Source organism: Centropristis striata, chromosome 5 (genome assembly GCF_030273125.1).
Source record: "Centropristis striata isolate RG_2023a ecotype Rhode Island chromosome 5, C.striata_1.0, whole genome shotgun sequence".
Lineage (NCBI taxonomy): Eukaryota > Metazoa > Chordata > Actinopteri > Perciformes > Serranidae > Centropristis > Centropristis striata.
The window spans coordinates 13,023,914-13,048,850 of NC_081521.1; the positions used below are offsets into that span (position 1 = coordinate 13,023,914).

A 24,937-nucleotide genomic window follows, 5' to 3' on the forward strand; every position below is an offset into this window, starting at 1 on the left:
TTTTCTTGCATCAAACACATTTTATTGTATCGATGAACCTGATGAACTAACAGTGGATGTTTCCAGCAAAACTTTTAGATTTGCAAACAAAACCTTTTGAATTATTTTTGGAAGTTTGTTTGGAAGGGTTTTTGATCTGCAATAATACATTTTTATCAAAAAATGTCCTTTTCTTTAATTATAACGTTTTTGGGTGGTGCAGTGTCAATATACAGTCATGGAAAAAAATATTACACCACCCCTGTTTTCTTCATTTTCTTGTTCATTTTAATAGCTGGTACAACTAAAGATACATTTGTTTGGACAAATATAATGACAACAACAAAAATAGCTCATAAGAGTTTAATTTAAGAGCTAATATCTAGACATTTTCCATGGTTTTATTGATAATGATTTTGGTTATTATCAAGAAAAACATGGAAAAACAAGGGTAGTCTAATCATTTTTTCCATGACTGTATTTGCTCTTAGTTTGGGGTAATAGGCGGAAAATGCTAACAATATAATAAGTTAAATTGTTAATTTAATTAGAGCAGTACTCACTCCCAGAACTCGATGATGGGCGACCGAGCGTTGGCGAGCTCGGCGCAGGTCATGTTGCCGATGAGGGTGGAGTTGGCGAGGCTGCCGTTCTTGCAGTCCTGGTGGCGGAAGATCTCGATGCAGCTGGGCGTGTTCCATTCATTGTCGCAGGTGGACCATGGCAGGGTGGAGTTAAAGGACTTGATCAGATAATAGAAGCCCCAGGCCAGCACCATGATGTAGTACGTGTTACAGAAAAACACAATCACCATGGAGGCGTAGCCCAGACCTGACAGAGACGAGGAAGAAGACAACGTGAGATCAGGAGTCACAAACAAAACAGGCAGCACAAACTTTATAACATCCAACAAGAACAATGCAAAAAAGCCAACTTATATTTTTTGGCCTAAAACAGTAATTTAAGTTGGTAAAACTTGGAAATATAAATTACTGACATTTAGGGCAATAATGTAAGTTAGCACAACAAACTAAAATGAAATAAGAAACTAAAGAAACTAAAGACATAAATAAATAATTAGTGGAACAAATATAAATGTCAGTAAATAAAGAAGCAAATTGAAACAGAAATATCAACTTATGTCACATTTTATCAATGAAATAATGCCTACATTTTAAAAAAAAACATCATCTTTGGTACATTTAACAGTATATGATTTAATAAATTAGTCATTTAATTAGTAATTATTTTCATTTGTATTCAGTAAAATAAATAGCTCTCTGCATAATAAAAAGTAGTTTATGATGTATTTGAGGGGTAGCGCATGAAAGGTGAACAAAAGGGGGCCTAGACTTGATCCCTGTGGAACTCCTCAGAGTGTCTTTACTGTTTTGAGACGCAGCAGCTTCGATTATGCAGATATCATTTAAACATGTGTAGCTCTCTGCTGATCAACATCTCTTAGCATAAAACACAACACACTTTCACAGTAAATTACAAACACAAAACTGAAATTTAAGATGAAATTGAAACGATTACCACGATCGTATCATTGGTTGAAACAATCTGAGTCGATTTTTCAGTAAGAATATCATATCAAAACAAATTAAAATTGTTTTATTATTTTTCACATTATCATATTTACTGCTGTCAATTTGTTTTGTGTAAAGTTATTTGAGACTCCTGAGAAAGTGTATTAAGAACCTGACAGATGTGTTGACTAGTTAATCAACTGTGAGCCGTTATTATATCACACAAGACAGAAATCAGGAAGCAGGGAGCCGAGGTCAAGCTGTCCTACTATCTTATTGTCAATGAACATTTATGAGTTTATGAACTATATTAACAGCTGAACTCCTTCACACCTTCAGAGACGAGCCGCCTTATCAGAAGCAACACGCTGCGTTCACGCAATTAAAGTTTGTCCTTGAATGACAAGTACACGTACAGAACAAGTCAGCTGACTCTGACAATAACAACAGAGAGTTTTCAGGTAATTTTCAGAAAGATGTTCGTACAACCACACGATACGTCTGCACAGTATTATAACTACATTAAACTAGATGAGGGTAAAGTGAAGTCAAATGGGACGAATGAAGTTTTTTCATGTTAGGCTCTTTAAATATCAGCAGCCAATCAAAAAATATATGAGTGCATTATTGTTTGAAATGTCCTTGACATGAAACATGAAATCATTTTGATTGGCCAGATAATCACTGGTCCCAGAAATAATCAAATTAATCAAGTTTCAGCAACCTGAATGTATATTTTGTTTTATTCTGAAACCATATTTGCATTGCATTTACATTTAAGAATGTCATATTCAATTTTAAAGACATTAACTTAGAACAAATACATTCAGATGTGTGGTTTTCAAAGTAAAATATTTCAATGCAATAAGTTCTGTGGTGTTTAAATAAATGAAAATATTTGTTATATATTTGCTTCCATAAAGGACATGTTATTTCCGTTCAGATGATCCAAAAGCTGTTTTAATAAAGAATTATAATCATATAAAAAAAGTATATAAAATAAGGCTGGGGGTCAGCGATAAAAAGCTCTAAAAGTTAGTAGCAGTATTTTAAAATGAATATGAAATCTAATAGGAAGCCAGTGAAGTGTTGATAAAATATTAATAATAATAAGTGTGATATGTTAAAACTTGAGCCGATGCATTTTGAACCGTTTGCACACAATTATTTTCAAAGAGGCAAGAGCATTATAATAATGTGAATGAGAAGAAATAAAAGCATGAATATTCATCATCATTTATCTCAACTTTAGAAACCACAGATCTTAATTTAGCAACGTTCCTCAACTGGAAAAAAAAGAATGTATAAACTGACTAACATGATTTTTTTTAAAGAGAGAAAGAGAGAAGGAGATTGTTCTGAGAAGACACAATGACTCAAAATATGGAAATGGAATAGAATATAATGCAGTAAGGCTCTCAGGTATTCAAAATTGTCATATCAATTTATTCTATTGTTATCAGCTTTTCTTATTGAATATTTTCCCTGCAGCTACCGAGGCCTACAGACTGTCCAACCCAGTCTCACCAATCTGCAAACAAATAACATAACATCACACTTTATGTGCTATGCATACTCTCCAAAAAATCCTATTTTGCGTGCATATGAAATGCACAGAAGTGTTCCTGAAAACAGCGAGCCTTACAGTTGCAGGACATCATAAGGTTCACTGTTGTAAAGACAGTTTGGTTTAATTTATGCTATAAACCCACTTCTCTAAGGTTAGGGCAAAAAGCTCCTGGTTAGGCGTTATAAAAGACAGTTTAAAAAGTAAATAAATGATGGAAATGGCAGAAATGACATAGTCACATATGATGCAGATACTTCACAGGCTGCATATTACTCCTGATATTTTAAACAAAGTTGACCACTCCATATCTCCTCTGTGTACCAGGCGCAACTTAGAAAGGGGGACGTATTTCCATTACTCTTGGGAATGTAAACTAATTTCCAGATTTTGGACACGTATTTCAAAGGTAGTCAGTGGGATATTTAAAATAAAAATGAAGAGAGACCCTGGGGTTTCCCTCTAGGGACTTAACTCTCACTGCGTCACATCATAAGCTCCTTGATAAACTCCTTCTAGTTGCTCTAAAGTGTATATTAAAAAAACGGATCTAAACCCTTCCACCTAGTGACACTCTTTGGTACAGGGAGATCTTTGATATCCTCATGAAAGGTTACAAGTAAAGAGTAAGGAGACGAGTTGTTCTTCAGAGTTTGGACTATTCCTAGATCATAAACCTGCAGATCTGAAATATCTGCTGTTGATGGACAGATGGTTCTCTAACTGGAACTCATGAGTACATACTGCCGACTGGAGACAAACTAGAACTGTATTTTTTTTTAATGTCATTATCATTGTCTTGGTCATTCTGATTATTTTCACCTTTCACCTAACTTTGTATAGCATGTGCTGTCTGTTTCTATGTTTCCTATTGTTAATATGTTTAAAAACAATAAAGTGTGTTTAAAAAAAACCTGTGATGCAGGAAGTTAAGTGATGTTGTGAAGTGAATCACATGGTTTACTTTTGTTTTTGTTTGTTTTTGATTGGCGTATAATATGCACGCAAAATTGGACTTAGGCGTATGCATTACACATTATATGAAGGTCTAGAGTCGTGTTATTTGTACGCAGATTCAAGAGAATGGGCTGCACTGTCATGCTCCCATGAGGTGAAGCAACCTATTTGGATAGTATGAAAGTCTAAGTCTTACAATTGTGATTATGACTTATTTCTAACAGTGTCCATGATTCTCTGTTTTGTTCTTATTCTCTCTCAGTTTGTATCAGAGCAGTTTTTCCGTATTTACTCAAGACATTTCCTCTGATCTTCCCTCCAATTGTCCAAGGCCCTTCTGTGCACGCCTCACTTCAGGGGAAACTGTGCACCTTTATCTCAGAAAGCAGGTAAATCACATGTAAATGATGTGTGTGTGTTGACTGTTGGTGGTGTCCCTTCTTCTCCGTGTCAGACTATTTAAAGGTCAGAAGAATGTCTACGTAGTAAACTAAGCTAATAATTAAGAGTCATGTGGTCACCTGTAGAGATCAAACATCTGATAGTTGCTGTGTGTAAAGCTAACAGAGATAGTGTGTGTGTGTGTGTGTGTGTGTGTGTGTGTGTGTGTGTGTGTGTACGTGCGTGTGTGTACGTGTCTGCAGGCATGTCAGCTACAAATCTCAGATTATCAGCTGCAGATAAACTTCAACACAGAGCTGAAAAAGTGTTTGCAGACTGACGTGTTGACTCAAACTGGCTTACTGCATCCAAAAGAGGGTCAACGACATTTTTCATTCAATAAAATGTGTTAGTTAGAAAACTCCCACTAACCTGCACTTTAGATGTACTATATATCTGTAGGTGTTGATTAGATTTAATATTTAGTGTTTAAATAGTTATTTCCATTCTGAATGTATAAAAACTTTAAGGCCATTTTCTCTAAATAAGTTTTTTCTTCTTCAGCTCCACTTCCATACACCAAACTCAGCAGTTTTATTCCTAACTATATTCTGAAGGTTTTTACAGGGGGGCTTGTCTATATTAGGGTTGTCACCATACTAAGATTTTCAACTCGATACCATTTTCGATACCACAAGGATAAAAACAAAGACCCCAAAATTTAACAGAAATATTTTTACTAACAAGAAAAATGCAACATGTAAAAATGAACAGAACCACAGGTTAAATATTTATAATAAAAAACAGTTGTGCAAAAAGAAACTGCAACTATGATAACAAGCTTCAGGTCTAAGGTAGTGCAAAAAATAAATACAATAAACAATAACAATCAGAACAATATTTTGTATGCTGTGCAAAATATTAGGCAAGCTTGATAAGTCGACTTTTCTCTGCTTCATTCTGGGATTTCACAAGAAAATAACACTTTTCATTGATACTTTTGAAAATGAGTATCGTACCCGGATACAACGTTTTAGTATCGATACTTTTTTGAGTATCGATACTTTTGACAACCCTAGTCTATATATCATTCATACCCTGATTTATATTACATTTTGATTCTAAAAACATGACATATTTTCTGATTTATGAAATGATAAAAGTAGATATCCCAATTTCCTTCAGTAAAAAAACTTCTATCTACTGCCCAAAATTTTGCATTGAAATGAATGGGACGGCCGACAAAAAAATAAGTGAAAAAGAACAATAATTGGAGATTTTTAAACGTCTACTTCTCCGGCATAATTTCACCTAGAGACTCCATTTAAACTTTAAACATGAGACACAAGTCTTGTGTATCGGTGTATTACGTAATCCACGTTTCGATAGGTCGTATAGTTTTTTATCAATCCCTGTTCAATGACCATGATCATTTTTGGAGAAATTCTGAAGTTATAATGGGTGTGTATTGCACGGAATGTTCATGCCACAGTGTGTGACATCATCGCCAGAGTGTAGAGGGAGAGAAGAAACTTTGAATCTACTTTCAGAAACATTTTCTTAATGGGCTCATCCTAAGTGTAAACAGAGTGAAAGACGCTAACAGACAGAGAGTTGTGAGGGTGTTTTTTTGTGGCGTACTGCACCTTTAAAAAGCGGTGCGATGTTCCACACGTTGATGCTTCCCGCCTTCATGAACTGTCCCAGAGCGATCTCCAGGAAGAAGATCGGGATTCCTCCGACGAACACGATGAGCAGGTACGGGATGAGGAAGACACCTGCAGGACGACAATAAAGGCTGTTTACACTCTGTTTTTATAAAGTCACTGTGTGTAGAGAATAAAGTGAAGTAGTATAGAAATAAAGCGGACTGCTCCTTTAACGCTGGGTGTCTTTAATAAGTCAGAGCGACTCTGGTTATAATTTGGGTCTCATGTTTATTTCAGCAGATTTATGTAACTGAACAGGAAGTGAACGTTAAACCCTTCATCTTTCTTTCTCCTCTGTCCTCTCACAACCTCACTTCACCTCCTTTCTTTCTCTCGTTATTCATATTTAATCATGTCTTTGTCAGAACAGTCAACGAGTGAACGAGTGAATAAAAGAGGAGACATTCTCCCTCTTTGTCAAAGTAAAAATAAGTCAACGACTGTATCATTACAATAATTTAAAATAAACAGTTTTTTTTTTATATTTTTTATAAATGTGTAGAATGTTGATATAAAAGTCTCTATAAATTATAATCGTATATAATTACATTTAAAAATGAATAAAATTATTTCAAAATAAATTTAAGACAAATTTATGCAAAAAAAATAATTTATAAATACATTTATGGGGAAGATGCAAAAAGGCAATAATTAAAAGGAAAAACCCATAAATTGATAAAATTTCAAATGTAAAAAAAAACATTAAAAAAAAAAAAAAAAACTACAAGCAAAAATAAATACATTCATTTATTTATAATGAAATAAAATTAAAATTAATTAAAACTACTCTGTTCAGAGGTCTCAGTGATCTTTGAGGGATAGATGGATTATTTTATCATTATATATATTGCAAACAGAATTAAAATTAGAAAGTTTTGAAATTGATTGAAACATAACAAATCAGAAATGATTCACAGCTCGGTTACATTTACTGCTGATGTTTATGATAAACCGTCTGACGAATGAACGATTGAATAAATGAATACGCTTCTCCTTCATGAATGAACAATTAGGAATGCTCTCTCCCTCTTTCACTTGTTGGTATTTTAATTGGTGTGACATGCACACACACACACACACACACACACACACACACAAACACACACATAGCGGGGGGTAACTGGGTCACAGTGCCAACAGGAAACTGGTATGAATGGAATCAGACTGGAGTGATACTGGGAGGACCGGGGGTTAGTGAGGAGTTACATAACAGCAGCTGCTGTTACAGAAGAAGAGTCTCATTCTGTTACAATCACCAACACGTACATAACACCAGAGTATAAACATTCTTTTAAAGGCTATTTTCTGTGTTCTTGAGAAGGAAACGCCCCTCAGCTGTTCACACAGAGCTGCTGAGTCAGCTCACATCTGAAGGCCACATATTAGCACAAACTAAACGAGGCGGTGGGACGTTAGACGTGTGTCGGTCAAAGCTTGTTGTTGGACCTTCTGGTTTTAAAATGACAAACATTTAGGACCCGGTTCACAACAGGTCTCATCTAAAAAACATGAGGAGAGAATTTGTACAAAAACAAATGTAAAAACGAAAAAAAGAAACTTTCCCACAGTCCTTGAATGGATCATAGTTACGAAAGTTTCCGTTTGAAAAAGTAAACAAAATGTAGCATACAATTGTGACATTTCTGTCAAAATCACTTCATTAAATTAAAACATGTCGAAAAATCAACAACATTCTGTTAAAAACATTAAATTCTGCTCCTCGGAGACACTGTGAAGCCAGGATTTATTTTGCTGAGACGAACGGTCACGTGACAAATATTCACTGAAAATCTGTTTACACAGAGCTGAGAGGAGAGGACAGGAGAGGCTGTTTACACAGAGCAGCGAGGAGAGGACAGGAGAGGCTGTTTACACAGAGCAGAGAGGAGAGGACTGGAAATGCTGATTGTGCTGATTCCATGGAGCTACAGGATTTATAGATTTTATATACAGTATATAAATATATTGCAGTGAAAACCAGGGCCACAGTGAGTAAAATGTAAAAAAAATAATAAAAAAAATAAAAAAACACCCTGAAGCTTCTTGCTGGGGTTCAGAGGGCTTCAAAGATATTTATAAATCATAAATCACAACTTCTTTTTATGCATGTGTTACTTAAGACACCTACAAAAATCAATCAGTCAATTTAAAGTGTTTCTCCTCATTACCGTGCCGTCAGACAGCTCTTTCTGACGGGACCTGAAGCTGTTATCTATGCTCTCTTAACAAAATCAATCATTTTAGCTGACAGAATACAGGAGTTGCTGGTCTACAGCTGCCTCCATCTGTTAGTTAGTTTGTGTTATTGTGTGACCTTCGGATCTGAACGTGGCGTCTTTGTGGTGGATCTTATATGTGCCGATGTGAATAGCGGTTCATGTGGCTTTCAAAAAGTTACAGAAAAACTGGGAAAGTCACAGAGTACGTTAAATATTTAAAGACTCTTTAAAGTGTTAGATTTGAGAATGGAGTTTGGTGCAGACATAGAGACAGGACTGGTGCTTCACACACACACACACACACGTACACACACGCACGCACACACACACACAGCTCGTGCCGGGCTGCTGATGAATGACGACAGCATCACTGATGACGGCGGTTAGCATTAGCATTAGCCTGCTGCTACACACTGTTCTGTGGTGTTAGGCTATCGAGCTTAGCATTAAAACAGCAGCAGCTGGTGAGTCATGACTGCAGAGAGAGAGAGAGAGAGAGAGAGAGAGAGAGAGAGACGAGGGGTTTGGAGGGGGTCAATAACAATCCCCTTCATACACACACACACACACACACACACACACACACACTCAGGGCTAAGTGGTGTAATGCTGTTAGCTCGTCAGTAACTCAGTGTTGATGGGATTACAGAGTACTATGGCCTCATCACAGTCAGCTGAACACACACTCATGTTTGATTCAAAAACACATATTTTAAAATCTATTTTCTCGTATGCATGCAAACGTTTCCAAACACACCAGATTGTTTCCTTTTCAACTGATTTTATGTGGCAAATATTTACATTTAATGCAACCTGAAATAAAAAAACACAAACAAAAATCCAAATGCAAAATTAAAAGAAGCTAAAAAAAAGCTCACGTACAGAGCTCATGTTTCAACAGAGAGATCAAGAATGTATATCAGTAAACTTTACTTAAAAGCATTTACATCTTAAATAATCAGCCTCTGGTTGTTTCTTTTTGGATTTGAAAGCATTTAGGGGTGTGTATTCTTTAAGTTTTAATTCATTCTGCAGCATATTGTTTCAAGAAACTTAAAAAGGTGTCTTTCTCAGTTCAGTTCAGAGTTTTAGGAACAAGAAGGAGTGAAGAAAACATATCTAACATGAATAACTCCTTATATCACTTGTCACATCACCATGTCACTTCACAAAATTCCTTCATGTATATCTACATATATATTTTTTATTAATTGCCCCATGCAACAATCTATTTTTCATCAATATCTATGCAATACCAAATTGCTCTCTGGAAAAACCCCACTGCAATATTAACAATATTGCTCAATAGCAACCATGTATGTATCTGATGTTTTTTTTTTTATATAAATATTTTGTAACTTCTGTATCTTAAACTGCTGTGATGACTGAATTTCCCCACTATGGGATAAATAAAGTCTTATCTTCTTTGCCTTCAGAGTTTTCTTTCTCTCTGTTTAAAAGAACAAAGACAGATAATTAACATGTTCGAACAGGGAGCAAAAAAAAAAAAAAAAAACCCAGACAAACACAGTGAATCAGGTGAATCAGGGCTGTTTGGTGTCGTGTTCGGGGCTGATAGCGAGAAGCTACCTGGACCAGAATAACTTCTGGAGCTTCAGTTAGCGCTCTAAGCTGCAGCGCTGCAGTTAGCTAGCTAAGCTGGCTAATCCGGGCTAAGTCACTGGGCTAAGTACTGACAGGCTGATGACAGAGCACGAGCTTCAACGCCATCATCATCATCATCATCATCATCATCATCATCATCATCATCAGTACCAGGGAGGGGAGTCGATCAAATTTTAGCAATACCATCATCGTTTCTGCTAAACTGTCTGATTCGGGAGCGTGTCTATGTTCCCCAGGTCCTATGTTCCTCTCTTTATACACTGTAATAAATTATTCTGTAGTCATTTCATTTTACTTAATATATTTGTTAAAATGTATTAAATATAAATGCATCCTTGATTTTGAGGCAGTTGTTTAAGTAACTTTAATATAAAATGTTTGAGATAGAATCTACTTATTTTGATCACATTAAATATAATCTTTATGTGTATGTAATTCTAAATCAAGAGAATTTTGAATGAATCCAACACAATAGTCCGTTTTTAATTGACAGGCATTTCCTGTTAAGTTGTTAATAACTCAACTTGTAACATAGTTAGGGTCCTATGTTCCGGTCTGTTACTTCTTCCACCATTACTGCCAAATTCCATGGCAAATAGGCCTTTGTAGGCCTACAGACTAACCCTAACCCTACTACAGGACCAGAGGAACATAGAGATGATCCTTCTGATTCTTATGATCAGGTTCTGTCCACGGTCGACTAATAAGACATCACAAATCATGCAAGAGTAAAAAAACTATACTGTAGTGCACAACTTTTTCTGTTATTGAATATGCATTTTTGCTACATTAACATACAAATGAATCCAAGCTGTGTACAGCTGGAGAACGCTAACTGTTGAATTCAACCCAAAAATTGCTGCAACAACTTATGAGACATAATTGAGCATGGAAATGGCCTTCATATTGATATTGATTACATCATGTTATAAACATGCACACTCTAAATCTTCAACATTTGAATAGGATGCCAATCTAAACACAATGTGTATTACAGATGTAAGACTAGAACACCACTTCTATGTGACATCTTATCCTCTGTCCCTCTAATAAAGACTAACATGGGTCTATGTAGGTTGAAGAACGTAACACAACTGAAATGAACCCTTTTCTTTCTTGGGGTTGAGCCCAGTTTGTGTCCTGATCTGTAGGTAACATATTCGGCTCGTGTCCATCTGAGCTACTGCCAGCTGACTCAGGATCAGCGCCGTCCAAACAGCTTTAATTAAGATCCAAAGATTTATTCATCACACACACACACACACACACACACGCACACACTGTTTTATAAACAGCTACACGTGTGATTTATGGTAAAGAACTCATGAACTCATGAACAGATGAAAATTAACCAAACTTTTGAAAGTTTTTGTCCCTACACTTTTATATTAAGTTTTTTGGGTTTTTTTTACAACTTGTTCTGAAGAAAAAATAACTTTCAGCTTTTTTTATATAATCAAAATGACAATTTGTTAGACTGTCTAAGTTGGTGGTGGACCATCATAGCTTGATGAAGCAGTGAAACGTTGCAGCTATGTGTATTTTAAGTAAGATAGTGGGAGTTTGTTTGCAACCTTTGAACCACTTGTCCCACCTCTACACTTCTGTCTCACAAAAAGATATAGATAGTTTCCCTGATCTAAAATGTCATAAAAATACAAAAAAATATCAATCATAAGTTTTTGGGGATGCCCAGTTTGTTTGAAACGTGAAGATCTTCAGTTTAAAATGAAATAAAACAGAAAAAAGCAGCACATTAAGCAGGGTATTATTTTGTTTCCTAACCTGAAAAATCAATATCAAACACCAACACAGACACATGGAGTGTTTGTCTCTCTGTCTGGCTGCCAGGATCCTCTCTGACTGAAGCCAAACACTTCCTGCCAAACGTTAACGTAGCTTAGCAGCGTTCAGCTTCCTCTGGCCCACATACCTAAATACACCTGAGTTAAACATGACTCTGCAACTCTAAGCCATGTCACAGCAACCCCTGACTACTTTATTAATTTATTATTCATTATTATCTTCGTCAGACATTGTATGAGCTATAAAACTTTGAACCAAAAGTCACTCAGTCTGCCAACTCATCAGACAGATTAATTATGATGTGAATATCAGTGTTATCATTTTATGCTTGAAGTGTAATCCGGGTTCAGATCAGATGATAATAAACAATAATAAACTGGGATACATAAATCTGTAAACTGACTGAACTTGTGTGAGCTAACCTTTGTGTCTTCACTGTGTCAAATGTGGATCAAAAGTCCTGCATTGAAAACTCAGTGAAGGAAAAATACAAGCGTATTAAAAATGTACTTAAAGTATCAAAAGTCAAAGTACTTGTTATGTCGATTTTTTTATATATTCCAAATACACAATTGGATTGTTCTTATTAATGCATTTATGGAAGCAGCTTTTTACTATCGTCAAGGTAATTTTAACATCTTAATATACTGTAATGTGCTTTAAATTAGAATAAACAGAGTAAAAGCATTAAGTTACACAAAATGGAAATACTCAAGTAAAGTACCTCAACACTGTACTTAAGTACAGTACTTGAGTAAATGTACTTGGTAACATTCCACCACTGATATATGAGAAATGTATCTAGTAATTTCTCTTGCTGGTATTTTGCGCTTTTATTAAGTTCAGGTCGTTGCTGCTGTTCACAAATTGTTCCTTTGATGCAGTGATTCACTGAGAACCTGAACTGGATATAGCTCTGCCTTTTCTTTGGTACAAACATGTGATATCTGATGTGCAGCCTCATTTGACTCAGAGAGTAAATAATCTTGTGTTTTGTCTCTTCCTGTTCTGACTGAGCCGCCTTTAGTTCAAATAAAGGAGCCGCTCAAATGAAAAAAATAAAAAAAACTCTGCTGAGTTTGTTGTGTGTGTCTGCAGTCACATAACTCTGGTGATGGTCAGGACAGCCAGAGTGACCCGGGTCAACAAACACCACATCGATTACTGACCGCACAGTTTACTCTGAGTGAAACATAAACACTGATAGATAAAATGACCACCATGTTTAATAACCACAGAGAGCTGATTCTATTAAACAACCTCTGACCCTTCCTGCAGTGACCTTTTGAGTCTCTGAGCTTCAGTTTCACTCTGACACCAAAAGCAGAACTCACTTTGATCAGTCTGACTGGACTGAACCTCCACACTACATCATTCACTTTAAAGGCTCTTCAAGGACCAATAAAACTTTTAAATCCTGTGTAACATCTTAAGAAATCCAACAAAGTAAACCCGAAAGATCGTCCAGAACTTCTGGAACTGTCTCAAGGACCCATGGATCCACACTTGTCAAAGCCCTATAGAGGCTACTCTGGGTCCTCTGTAACTTTTTTATTCTCTGTAATGTCTTCCATGACTTCTGTTCACCATAAATAACCCTTCGAAGTGCTTCAAAAACCAGTGGAACTCTCTGGAACATTCTTAGAAACCCTTGAAAAATCCAATAAGACACACCTGGACCATCTCCCAGGACATCAACGAACCTTTTGAAGGATGCCAGGGACCTCTACAAACACACAGAGAACATCTTCCCTTGAAAATTATTTCACAACCACTAAAACTCCTTCAAGGACCAGTCAACCACCTCCCTCCATCAAGGATCTCTGGTACCTTCTTGAAAAAACCCTAGAAATCCAGCAAAGCACACCTGGAACAACTTCAAGAATCTTCTGTAGGATGCCAGAGACCTCTTTAAAGACCACTGGAACCTCCTCAGTATCCTCTGAAGGTCTTGACCCAATGGGACATTCTCGGGGACCAATAGACAATACTCTTTAGGGGTTCCATGACTTTTTTAAGTCCTATAGGATAATTTGAAACTCTTCAATGACCACTTAATACTGGACCAATCTAACCTCTTCCACCTTCAAGAATCTCTGGTAGCTTCACGGAAACCCTTGGAAATAAAAAGAAAACACACCTGGAACATCTTACAGAGCATCAAGGCTACACTGAACCTTCTTGGGAACTTAGGGGTTCCAGGACCTTTTCAACTCGCTTGGAACTTCAGGACCCTTGGAAACCCCTTAAGGATTCAACTATTCAGCTATCTCAAGAATGCCTGGAATATATGAAACTTCCTCAAGGACCCATTGAACCCATTCAAAGATCCCTAAGACCTAAGGGTGCTCCGGTTGATAGACCACTGATTGTTATCGGCTCATATTCCCTCTAAACAGTTTGATCTGTGATCTCTATGGAGGCTGATCAGAGGAGCCATGATCAAATAACACAAAGGAAGAAAGAATTTCAACTTGGCCAATAATAACAATAACATTGCCAATAAATTAATAACGCAACAGTTAAACGCAAGGCTTCAAATAACCCCCGACATCTGTGATCAGCCCTAAAAATCCTGATCAGAGAATTCTTACTAGAGCCCTAGAACATCTGGAAATTGTGTCAAGGCCCCGAGGAACCTCCTCAAAAACCTCTGGAACATCCACATGGACCTGGGTTACCTGATCTGGGACCTGCAGAGCCCCAGAGGGGAGAGGAAAGCAGGAGAGGAAAGGAGGAGCAGCGAGGTCTGCCAACAGGATTAAAAGCTTACAGGCCACTCCTGTTAATCTGGCGTCCACGTGGTGAGAGGGATGATGATGTCACACTTGGCAGCCTGTCATCATTCACACACACAGCGACCATGAAACTGTACCCGACCCCCGACCTCTGACCCAGAGCAAAGGGTCGTTACCGTGGAGACATGCAGGCAAGCATGAACACCTGAACCAACCAACAAGAGGGTCAGACTGACGGCTAAGGAATAGCTGATAAGATCAATCAATAACAAACCCTGGAACCTCCTCAAGGACCTTTGGGGACCACAATAATGACTTTAACAACCGCAATCGGTATTTTTCCGATGCTGTTCAGCAGATGCAGGACATCCTGGAGGAGTTGTGTTACATGCTTCTGCTAATGTTTTATCAGCTTGTTTCCTTGGGGGCATTCACACCTGAGAAGTTTGGTTGCCTTGAAACGCACTCTGGTATATTTTGTCGGATAGTTTGTTTGGTTTTTGCTAGTGTGAATGATCTGGTGTGGACCAAAGAACGGGATCCATCTGGACAGGTCTCTGGACTATCACAGGACTGACACATAGAGACAGACAACCATATACATGGTATGGTGAAGTGACAGAATGTACAGAAGTAGTGGTTGTTGTTCTTTTAACCCGAACCCACTTCTTTTTTTCTTGGATAGTAGTTTTTGTGCCTAAGGCTAACCATTTTAAAGGATTAATAACAGGTTAAAAAATGTGATGTAGGGAACAACAGTGGTGTTCATGTGTCAACATAGGGCTCATGTTACATTTCGTGGAATACCATCTGAATCACGCTGAGAAAGTTTTCATAGGAAATAATACGAACCAGATCATACATGTTGAACGAGTTTAGCCACCATCTCTCACCTCCCCTCTGCTGAGCTCCATAAGAGCAGGAACATCAAACACAAGACTGTTTATTTATGTTATTTACTTTATATATGTGCACTCATTTAATTTCAGCTCAGTGTTGTGTTTGCTGTCATTTATGCTGCATGGTGTTTTACTGTCGATGTACACCAGCTCCTGTTCAGACTCAGAGGAGAAACAAACATCCCCACAAGATCACCAACCAATGTCAATTAGTGGTCGACTGATACGGGTTTTTTAAGGGGGATGCCGATATTATATTATCATTTATTATTTTGACATCAGTCTTAACCCGATATGTGCTGCCGATTTTTTCGGGGCAGATTCTTGAAGCAGATATTGCCTTTCCTCCCTCCATTTACATGATAAAAATGACACAATGATAACAGATGTTACACAAGTCTCAATTTAAACAAAAAAAAATAAACATTTATTAACAAAACAAGCAAAACATATTAACAGTTGGATAGCAAACAATGTGTATGTTGCTCTAGGCCTGGAGGTGGTGGCGCCTCATATGATCCACATATTTGATGTGTTTTTCTTTTTTCCGGTATCAGCAGCAGCTCACCAGAGAATGGCAGATTTTGCACCGAGCCTTGTCTGGTGTTGGCTCAGTGAAATGGGCTAATTGATCGGCGAACGCACGCACGTATCGGCCAATGCAGATACAAGTAAAAAACGCAAATATCGGCCCCTATCTCTAATGTCAATACAACAATACAATGGAGGCGGCTGTGGCTCAGTTGGTAGAGTGGTCACCCACTGATCAGAAGGTCGGTGGTTCGATCCCTGACCATGGCAGCCTACATGTCAAAGTATCCTTGGGCATGATATTGAACCCCAAATGGCTCCCGATGCTGCGTTCATATGAATGAATTCCCAATGGTGGCAGGTGGCACCGTTTAGGGTAGCCTCTGCCCCCAGTATGAATGTGTGTGTGAATGGGTGAATGAGCGCAGTCTGTAGTGTAAAGTGCTTTGAGTGGTCACGACACATATGGGCGTTTCTCAAAATGACCCATAAGATTGTTTCACAGCTCAGAGAACAAAACGAAGCACACATGTCATTATGCATAATCATAAGGTTAGCAGTAAAAAGGCTGCAGTTTCTATGAATTTAGGCTACAAAAACACTGACCTAGGTTTAGGGCAAAAAACTTCCCGGTAAGTTGTTATAAAAGACAGTTTAAACAGTAAATAAATGTGTGTTTGAAGTAGTTATGAGGGTGAGATGAGCCAAAAAAAAGAAAAGATGAAGTAAGAAAACATGATTCACAAACCGCAAGCTATGGAAGTTACATGGAAAACGGAAGTTGCGTAAAAGCGGTTTACTTTTGTTTTTAAATGGGACATGACCCCTGTTCTCCTGGGTGAAAGGCCGCCGTTTGTTAGAGCCATCCACGTCATATCCCTCCTGCCCCGCAATGTGACACAATTTGAACTAGTATTGATGAATATATATGAACTCATCAATATGACAGGAAGTTGTGTAAACATGATGTTCGGCTTTCAAGCAACATGTCTGGCCAACAGTTTAGCAAGCAAGAGAAAACATATCAATTAATGCAGGAAATGCAAAAGGCTGCAGGGAATATTAACATAATTCTCCTAACATGACAGAGCCTATTCTAAAATGACAAAAAAATCTCTATTTGACTAAAATGGCAATGAAAAAAATGCCATTTTCTGGAAACATCAGCATGTACGTCACAACTTGTGAACTCAGAGCTTTCAGATATTTTCCACTTCCCAGGTTGTGAAAACATCAAGAGGGTCACGATTATACATGGCTCATCTAAAACACGGTCAACACGACTTCATTTCAAGGCTCTAATTTAATTACTGCTGCTGACACCGACCCCTCACCTTCACCCCAACTCTGAACCCTCAGACACCCTGATGAAGGACTGAATGTACCAGAGCCGGTCCTCACAGAGACAGAAAGATATACACACACACCCACACACACACACACACACACACACACCCACACACACACACACACACACACCCACACACACACTGTATTATAGTGTAGCTGCTCGCTGATCTCTGAAAGATGAACACTGAGCTGCAGGTCATTTTATAATCAGTGGAGCAGAGTCAGTGTGTGTGTGTGTGTGTGTGTGTGTGTGTGTGTGCATGTGTGTGTGTGTGTGTGTGTGTGTGTGTGTGTCCTGCCCTTGATAGGGTGACTGCAGCAGTAACACACACACAGTCTGCAGGATAATAAATCTGAGTGACTGTGTGTGTGTGTGTGTGTGTGTGTGTGTGTGAGTGTGTGTGTGTGTGAGTGTGTGTGTGTGTGTGTGAGTGTGTGTGTGTGTGGAGAGGAGGATGAAGGACATGGAGGACGAAACGATGAGGACATGACGGAGACAGAGAGGCCAGGAAGTGAGGACACACTGAGTCCTGGAGGGCTTCAGTACTGTGTTTTAAACAAGGCTGATGAATTTTATATAATTTCTTAATAAAATATAGCTGGCTGATTATGACCTCTACATATACAGATCTTTATATTTCTTGTGCCTTTTGTGAACTAAATATAGAAACAATTTATAACCTATTTTATTCTCGATTTTTGCACTGTGTCTGGATGACTGCTGGTACAGAACTAATACATCAGTATGACGTCAAAACAAAGTGATTTAGCTGTGATTTAATGTCAATAAATGGATCAAAAGGATGCTGAAATAACCACAACATGATGCTGATGTGGAAAAAAGTCTGAATTCATGCTTTGTCAGGTCAGTCTGCAAGAACACAATAAAACTACTTTTTAAATGATGGTTTTCTGAATGGAGTTTGGTTCATCAGAGCTCTATATACAGCCATGGAAAAAAATGTCAGACCACACTTGTTTTCTTCAATGAATTGATCAATTTAATGCCTGGTACAACTAAAGGTACATTTGTTTGTACACATATAATGATAACCACAAAAATAGCTCATATAAGTTTGATTTAAGTGCTGATATCGAGGCGTTTTCCATGGTTTTCTTGTTCATGATTTTGGCTTTTATCAAGAAAACAATGGAAAATGTCTAGATATCTTAAATCAAACTTATATGAGCTATTTTTGTGGTTATCATTATATGTGTCCAAACAAATGGACAAGAAATTGAAGTAAAAGGGTGGTCTAATATTTTTTTTCAATGACTGTATATGTATGATGTTATCTGAATACTTTTAGTGATGTTTGGAACCATCGTAGCTACTTTAAATGGAATAGTTTTGACAAATTCATGTCATTTTCATGCCTTAAGTCATGTAATCATACTGAAATATTCACTTTGTGTTTGATGTGAATACCATAATTCATATCCTGTTCATTTCTTTATTTTATTTGCTGAACCTTTGTCAGTCGCCGCAGTATGACCCAGTGTTAAAAAAAAATAATAATAATTGAAAGAGAGGAAAAAATCTGAGTTTCAAGAGTAAAAAGTCAGAGTTTCAAGAGTTAGTTATATGAGACCATAAGTAAACTACTTATAAAAAATGTTTGTTTTCTGAATAGAGTTTGGTTAATCAGTGCTATGCTGTGCAGTAGATCTGAACTCTACTAAGTTACCTTTTCAAGTTCTTGGATGGATTCATGGAGTTCATGGATTAATTCAGTTTTTTCTTAATGTATCCATAGTTACACTGCAAAAAAAGCCAACTTGTATTTTTTGGCCTAAAACAGTGATGTAAGTTGGTAAAACTTGGAAATACAAATTATTGACAATTAGGACAATAATGTAAGTTAGCACAACAAAGGAAGCCAGTTGTCTGCTCAAAAACAAGTTTGTGAGTTGTTGTTACTTATAGCTTTAAATTGGGGTTCACAACAAGGGACAATAGTTCTGCTAACTCTTATTTCTTTGTTGTGAAATGCGGGGAAGCCAGCGGCTAACTGATGCTAGTGGCGCTGCTTGTTACAGCTACAGGAGTAGCCATTAGCGTATCAATGCTAACTCAAAATTGTGGTCACAACATTAGCTTACATTTCATAGCGCTGTTACAATCGTGCCAATTCAGCACATTGCAGAAGTTATCAGAAGTAGGATTAAAAGTTATTATAACTTATAATGTAAAATTATAAGTTAGTACAACTTACAGTTAAGTTGACAAAAATCAGAATTTTGAACAGACTCAAAAACAAAACTTAAAATATTTAGTTTAATTGTCCAACTTAAAATTTTATCAAAGTTTGTTGCCTTGAAATTTTGAGTTCACCCAACTTTTCTTTTTTTACAGTGTAGTTGTGTAGGTATTTGATGTGATTTAAGTGTGTGCAACAAAGCTGAGGACAGACAGATAATAAAGTCTGGTCCTTTACACTGAGTTTGGCTGCGCTGCTGTTTGATAAATCAGGTGTGAAGCAGCAGAATGGAGAGAAGGAGGTAACCTTTACAGTTTCCAGGAGATCCGAGCATCTGAAATGTGAGAACTTTTCTCCTGTGATTTAACACAAGTCTGACCTTCTCTTCCTCCTTCTCCTTGTCCTCCTCTCTCTGTGTGAACATTCAGACCTTTTCTCTCCTCTGTCCAGCTCAAACTGGCTCACTGTGTGAACGAGACCTTTTCAGGTGAGAACTAACTAATCTTTTTCTTTTCTTTCCTTTCTGTCTGTCAGCAGTTTGTCTCTGAAGACAAAGTTTAGTTTGGAAAGAGGAGGAGAGATGGGACGTGCTGCTGGGATTCCTCCTGTCTGCTCCTTTTAGTTTTTAACCCATAAAATATCAGAAAATAATGGTTGATAACTTCTGTATGGAGTCATAGGAGTACCAGTAAAAGAATAACTATAGAAAAGGAATAAAAAAAAATGAATATATAAAGTAATACAAATAAACCAATGACATACAAAACCAAAAATATACAGAAATGTATATGCAATATATACATATACAGAAATAAATTAACAAATAAATGTGAAAATTAAATTATGTTTTTGGATGTTCCTTATTTCCATTTATTTATTTTTCACATTTTACACATGTTATCTACTTATTTATCATTTTATTTATTTATCCTTATTTTTCCATTGTTATTCAGCATTTTTTTTCCTTTTCCACATATTATATGTACTTATTTATTATTAAATGTATCAATCCTTATATTTCCAAATGTATTTATTTATTTATTTATTTTTCTTCACAGTTCTACATTTTTAACTACTTATTTATTTATTATTTATTGTATTTATTCATCCCTATTATTTATTCTTTTTTTTATTCCTCCTCCTTTTATTTTATTTTTATGGCCCCACTTTGACTCCAGTAAAAATGTAAAATGAGTATTTTTTCATTGTGGAAGCTTTTAATGAAGAAAATACATGCAGGAACTTTTCCTGTAAAGTGAGTGATTTTTATTTTCAGTTAAGTAAAACTGCAGAATATTTGTTTATTTGAAGCCACATGTGACTGAGAGTCAATGATCCACAGAAACAGTTAAATGATAAAACTCAAGTTAAAGGTTAAAGCTTTTCTTTTGTCTGTGTTGTGATTCTGTTTAACTGGCACATTGTGATGTGTGATGTGGAAAAAGTCTGAGTTAATGCTTCCTCAGGTCTGACTGCAAAACCACAAGTAAACTATGTTTTTTTTTTTAAATTTGGTTTGATCAAAGTTGTAAATCAATGGATATAATTTATTATGGAGTTTTTTATGGATATTGTTGAACAGTTGAAGGAGGTTTTTTTGACACATCAATCAGTATGAAGCCAAAATAAAGGGATTTGTCTGTGATTTAATGTCAGTAAATGCTTTTTGTGAACTAAATATAGAAACAATTCATAACCTATTTAATTCTCAATATTTGCACTGTGTCTGGATGACTGCTGGTACAGCACTAATACATCAGTATGACAAAATAAAGTGATTTAGTGTGATTTAATGTCAATAAATGGATCAAAAGGATGCTGAACTAACTACAACATGATGCTGATGTGGAAAAAGTCTGAATTCATGCTTTGCCAGGTCAGTCTGCAAGAACACAAGAAAACTACTCTTAAAATTACATTTTTATGAATGGAGTTTGGTTCAGCGGAGCAGCGCTGTGCAGGAGATTCTTAATGTCTTCCTATGAAGTCAGTTTGTGACTGTCAGTGTTCATCCAGGCGTCAGACCGTGACTCAATAAAACTCACTGAACTACACACACACACACACACACACACACACACAAACACACACACACACACACACACACACACACACAGTCTGTATATATAGTAAAACACATCAGTGGTAACAGTATCTCTCTGCATGCTGCACACATGCTGGTGAGTCGCTCTGCAGCCAACAACGTGACCACACACACGCACACACACACACTGAAAGCTGATCAGTTGAACCTGCTGCTGCCACACAATGCCATCAACATGTGAAAAAAGTGAATTACAAGAATATTTTTTTACTGCTAAATAGTTCAAACCATGCCCCCTCCATGTGAAAGCCACACCCACTTCCTGTCACTCAGCACAGACTCACCTCCTCCGTTCTTGTAGCACAGGTACGGGAACCTCCACACGTTTCCCAGTCCAACGGCGAAGCCAACGCAGGACATGATGAAGTCCATCTGACGTGTCCATGTCTCCCGCTCCGGGTACCCCGGCGCCACCGTCTTTCTGTCCGGTCCAGCACAAGCACCACCCATCACGTTGCTGCCAGACCCTGCCACCACTGCCGTTGCCGGGACCAGGCTGCCATTGGTAGCCGCAGGAGGGTAACCGCCACCGCCGCCACCACTGCTGCCGTTAGACAGGAGGAGCGGGTTCTTCTTGGTCTCCTCCAGGAGAACCAAAGAGCAGGAGGATGCTGGGAGGGCCTGCTTCTCCATCAGTCCAGGAACCAGACAGGAACCAGTCAAGAACCAGTCAGGAACCAGTCAGAAACCAGTCAAGAACCAGTCAGAAACCAGTCAAGAACCAGTCCAGGAACCAGGAACAAGTCAGGAACCAGTCAGAAACAAGTAACGAAGAGTCCAAACCTGTATCTGTCTCACTCTGGCTTTCCTGTAATCCTTTTTTCTGGTTGCACAATTTGAACAATTTCAGTCCCAACGTTCCCTTTAATTTTGCAGTTTTTTGCACCTTTAAAATCAGTTTCTTTCCCACTTTCACAAACCAGTTGCAGCCCAGTAACACACAGTCAGTCAGCACTGGTTTCACTGGTGGGTTCAGTCTCTTCTCTCTTATATTTTGCAGTTCTTTCAAGTTTAAAGCAGATTTCTGTTCTTTTATCAGTCCAAAAATCAGTTACTCTCTCACTATCAGACACCAGTCAAAGCCCAGTAACACACAGTCAGTCAGCACTGGTTTCACTGGTCAGTTCAATCTCTTCTGTCTTTGAACAGATGAGTCAGTCTACAGCAGGTCCTGCTCTCGCTCTGTTTCTTCTTCTCCTTCAGTTTAATAATAACTCTGATTTTTCTTTAAAAATCTGCAGTTTTATTTATCAATCCAATTTAATTTACAAATTCAGAATGTCTAGTAATAATCTGGAGACATTTCTTTCCTGCGATGCAAAATAAGATTGTAAAAATATTTAAAAAATAAAATAAAAAATAAATTGTTAAAATAAAAAATAAAGAGAATGAAACCAATACTCGGATAGCGACCTTCAAAAACAATCCACGAAACACTTGAATGTGAGTCTGAAGAATCGCATGGGAACAGAGAGTCACGGAGGAGACGACGGCCCGCTGAGAGACAGAGAGGACGGAGAGGACGGAGAGGACACCGGGGGAGAGACACCGGGCAGCCTCAGCTTCAGTCCCGGCGGTGGGCGGCGGGCGGGCGGTGCGGGCAGCGGAGCAGCGGCTGCGGCTCCATCAGAGGAGGAGAACAGAGAGAAGAGAGAGAGAGAGATGTCCGGAGGAGCCTGAACGCGTCTCAGCTGTCAAATGTCCCGTTAGAGCCGCTCAGAGGTATTTAAAGTCCTGCAGCCTGTCTGTCTGTCTGTCTGTCGGTCCGACCGGCGGCTTTAAAAGGAGAAGCGGCTGCTCACAGTGACGTCACGCACACGGCCCCGCCCCCTCTCTCTCTCATCATAACGGCACGCATCATCAGGATAAACCCCTCCCTCTCCCCCACGACCCCCCCTCCTTTTTATCTCCATATCTGACGTCACATGGGTCCCCCCACACACACATTCACCCTCTGAGTGCACCTACACACACACACACACACACACACACAATTCCTGCAGCGTTCATGTTCTGATGCTGTAACCATTATGTTCATGATAACAAAAAATATTTATAAAAAATGTTGCATTCTATAGATGTAACTCAAAATGTTTATAATAAAAAATAAAAATGCTAAATCATAACAGAAAATAGACGATAAAATAACACAATAAAATACAGTAAAATATAGACGTGTGCGACTCCTTGAATGAAGAAATCTTCAGCGACTTAAGATCTGTAAAGAGAGAGTTTCTCCACAAACACTTCTGCAAAACATCATTATGTTGAGATCTGAAGTTTCACAAAAAAAAAAAAAACAGGACAGAAGACGACTAACAGATCAAATAGATTCTGTTGATTCGGCAGATCTGTGGAACTGGGTTTCTCTACGCTGTGAAAAAAAACACTTTATTATGACTGTGAGCGTAAACTTTTGCTGCATTCACTGAAATTTAATATTAAAGATCAAGCAATTAAATAATACTTTAAAAAATCTATAATGTCCCATTATATTAATTTACAGATTTCCATTTTATGGTTAATATTTGAAATAAAAGTTTTGTTTTTTTTCATGGGATTTGCACTTTTTATCTTTTTCTCTCTCTCTTTTTTTTTTTTTTTTACAGCGGAAAGGTGCAATAGAAAAATAAAGTTATTATTATTATTATTATTATTATTAAGGCAGCATCCAGAAAAAGTGATGTTCTATATTGTTATTGCAAATAAAAACAAAATAATGTGATTTATTATACAGTAAGTTACCAGTCAGCAGTGATGGAATGTAACTTAATTTACTTTAGTACAACTTGAGGTACTTGTACTTTACTTCAGTATATCCACTTTTATGTAAAATTATACTTCTACTTCATTATTCTTAGAGGCAAATATTGTACTTTTTACTCCACTACATTTATTTTGACAGCTTTAGTTACTTTTCAGGTCGAGATTCAACATTAAAACATGATGCATTTAAAATTATTATTACACATTAAAGCTCATAACAGTATATTAAGTAGTTAAAATGAGCCCGATATTGACAACAGTAAAGTGCTGCTACCATTAATGCTTCAATAATATTAATCTAATAATATATTTAGAATATAAAAAACAATCTGCATAACAAGTAATTTTACCTTTGATACTTTAAGTACATTTTTTGTACTTTTACTTCAGTAAGTTGTGAATGCAGGACTTTTACTCGTAGTGGAGTAATTTCACAGAGTAGTATTAGTACTTTTACTGCAGTAAATAATCTGAATACTTCGTCCATGGCTGCAAGTTATTTACTGTGAATTTTAAGGTCATTTATTTACAGTGTGAAAATTGAAAATAAAACTACAGAATCTGGACAAATC

At 37.3% G+C, this 24,937-nt stretch overlaps 1 protein-coding gene across 1 annotated transcript in view; it reads right to left on the minus strand.

The window, feature by feature from the left end:
• The window catches only part of slc6a8 (solute carrier family 6 member 8), a 57,187-nt gene extending 33,658 nt beyond the window's left edge, over nucleotides 1–23,529 (minus strand). The window contains exons 1-3 of the mRNA XM_059332264.1: nucleotides 21,884–23,529; nucleotides 6,063–6,194; nucleotides 543–810 (exon numbers count right to left, since the gene is read on the minus strand). Coding sequence (XP_059188247.1) covers nucleotides 543–810; nucleotides 6,063–6,194; nucleotides 21,884–22,232 — 749 coding nt within the window. The 5' untranslated portion in view covers nucleotides 22,233–23,529. The remainder of the gene's footprint in view (nucleotides 1–542; nucleotides 811–6,062; nucleotides 6,195–21,883) is intronic.
• Between the last annotated feature and the right edge of the window lie 1,408 nt (nucleotides 23,530–24,937).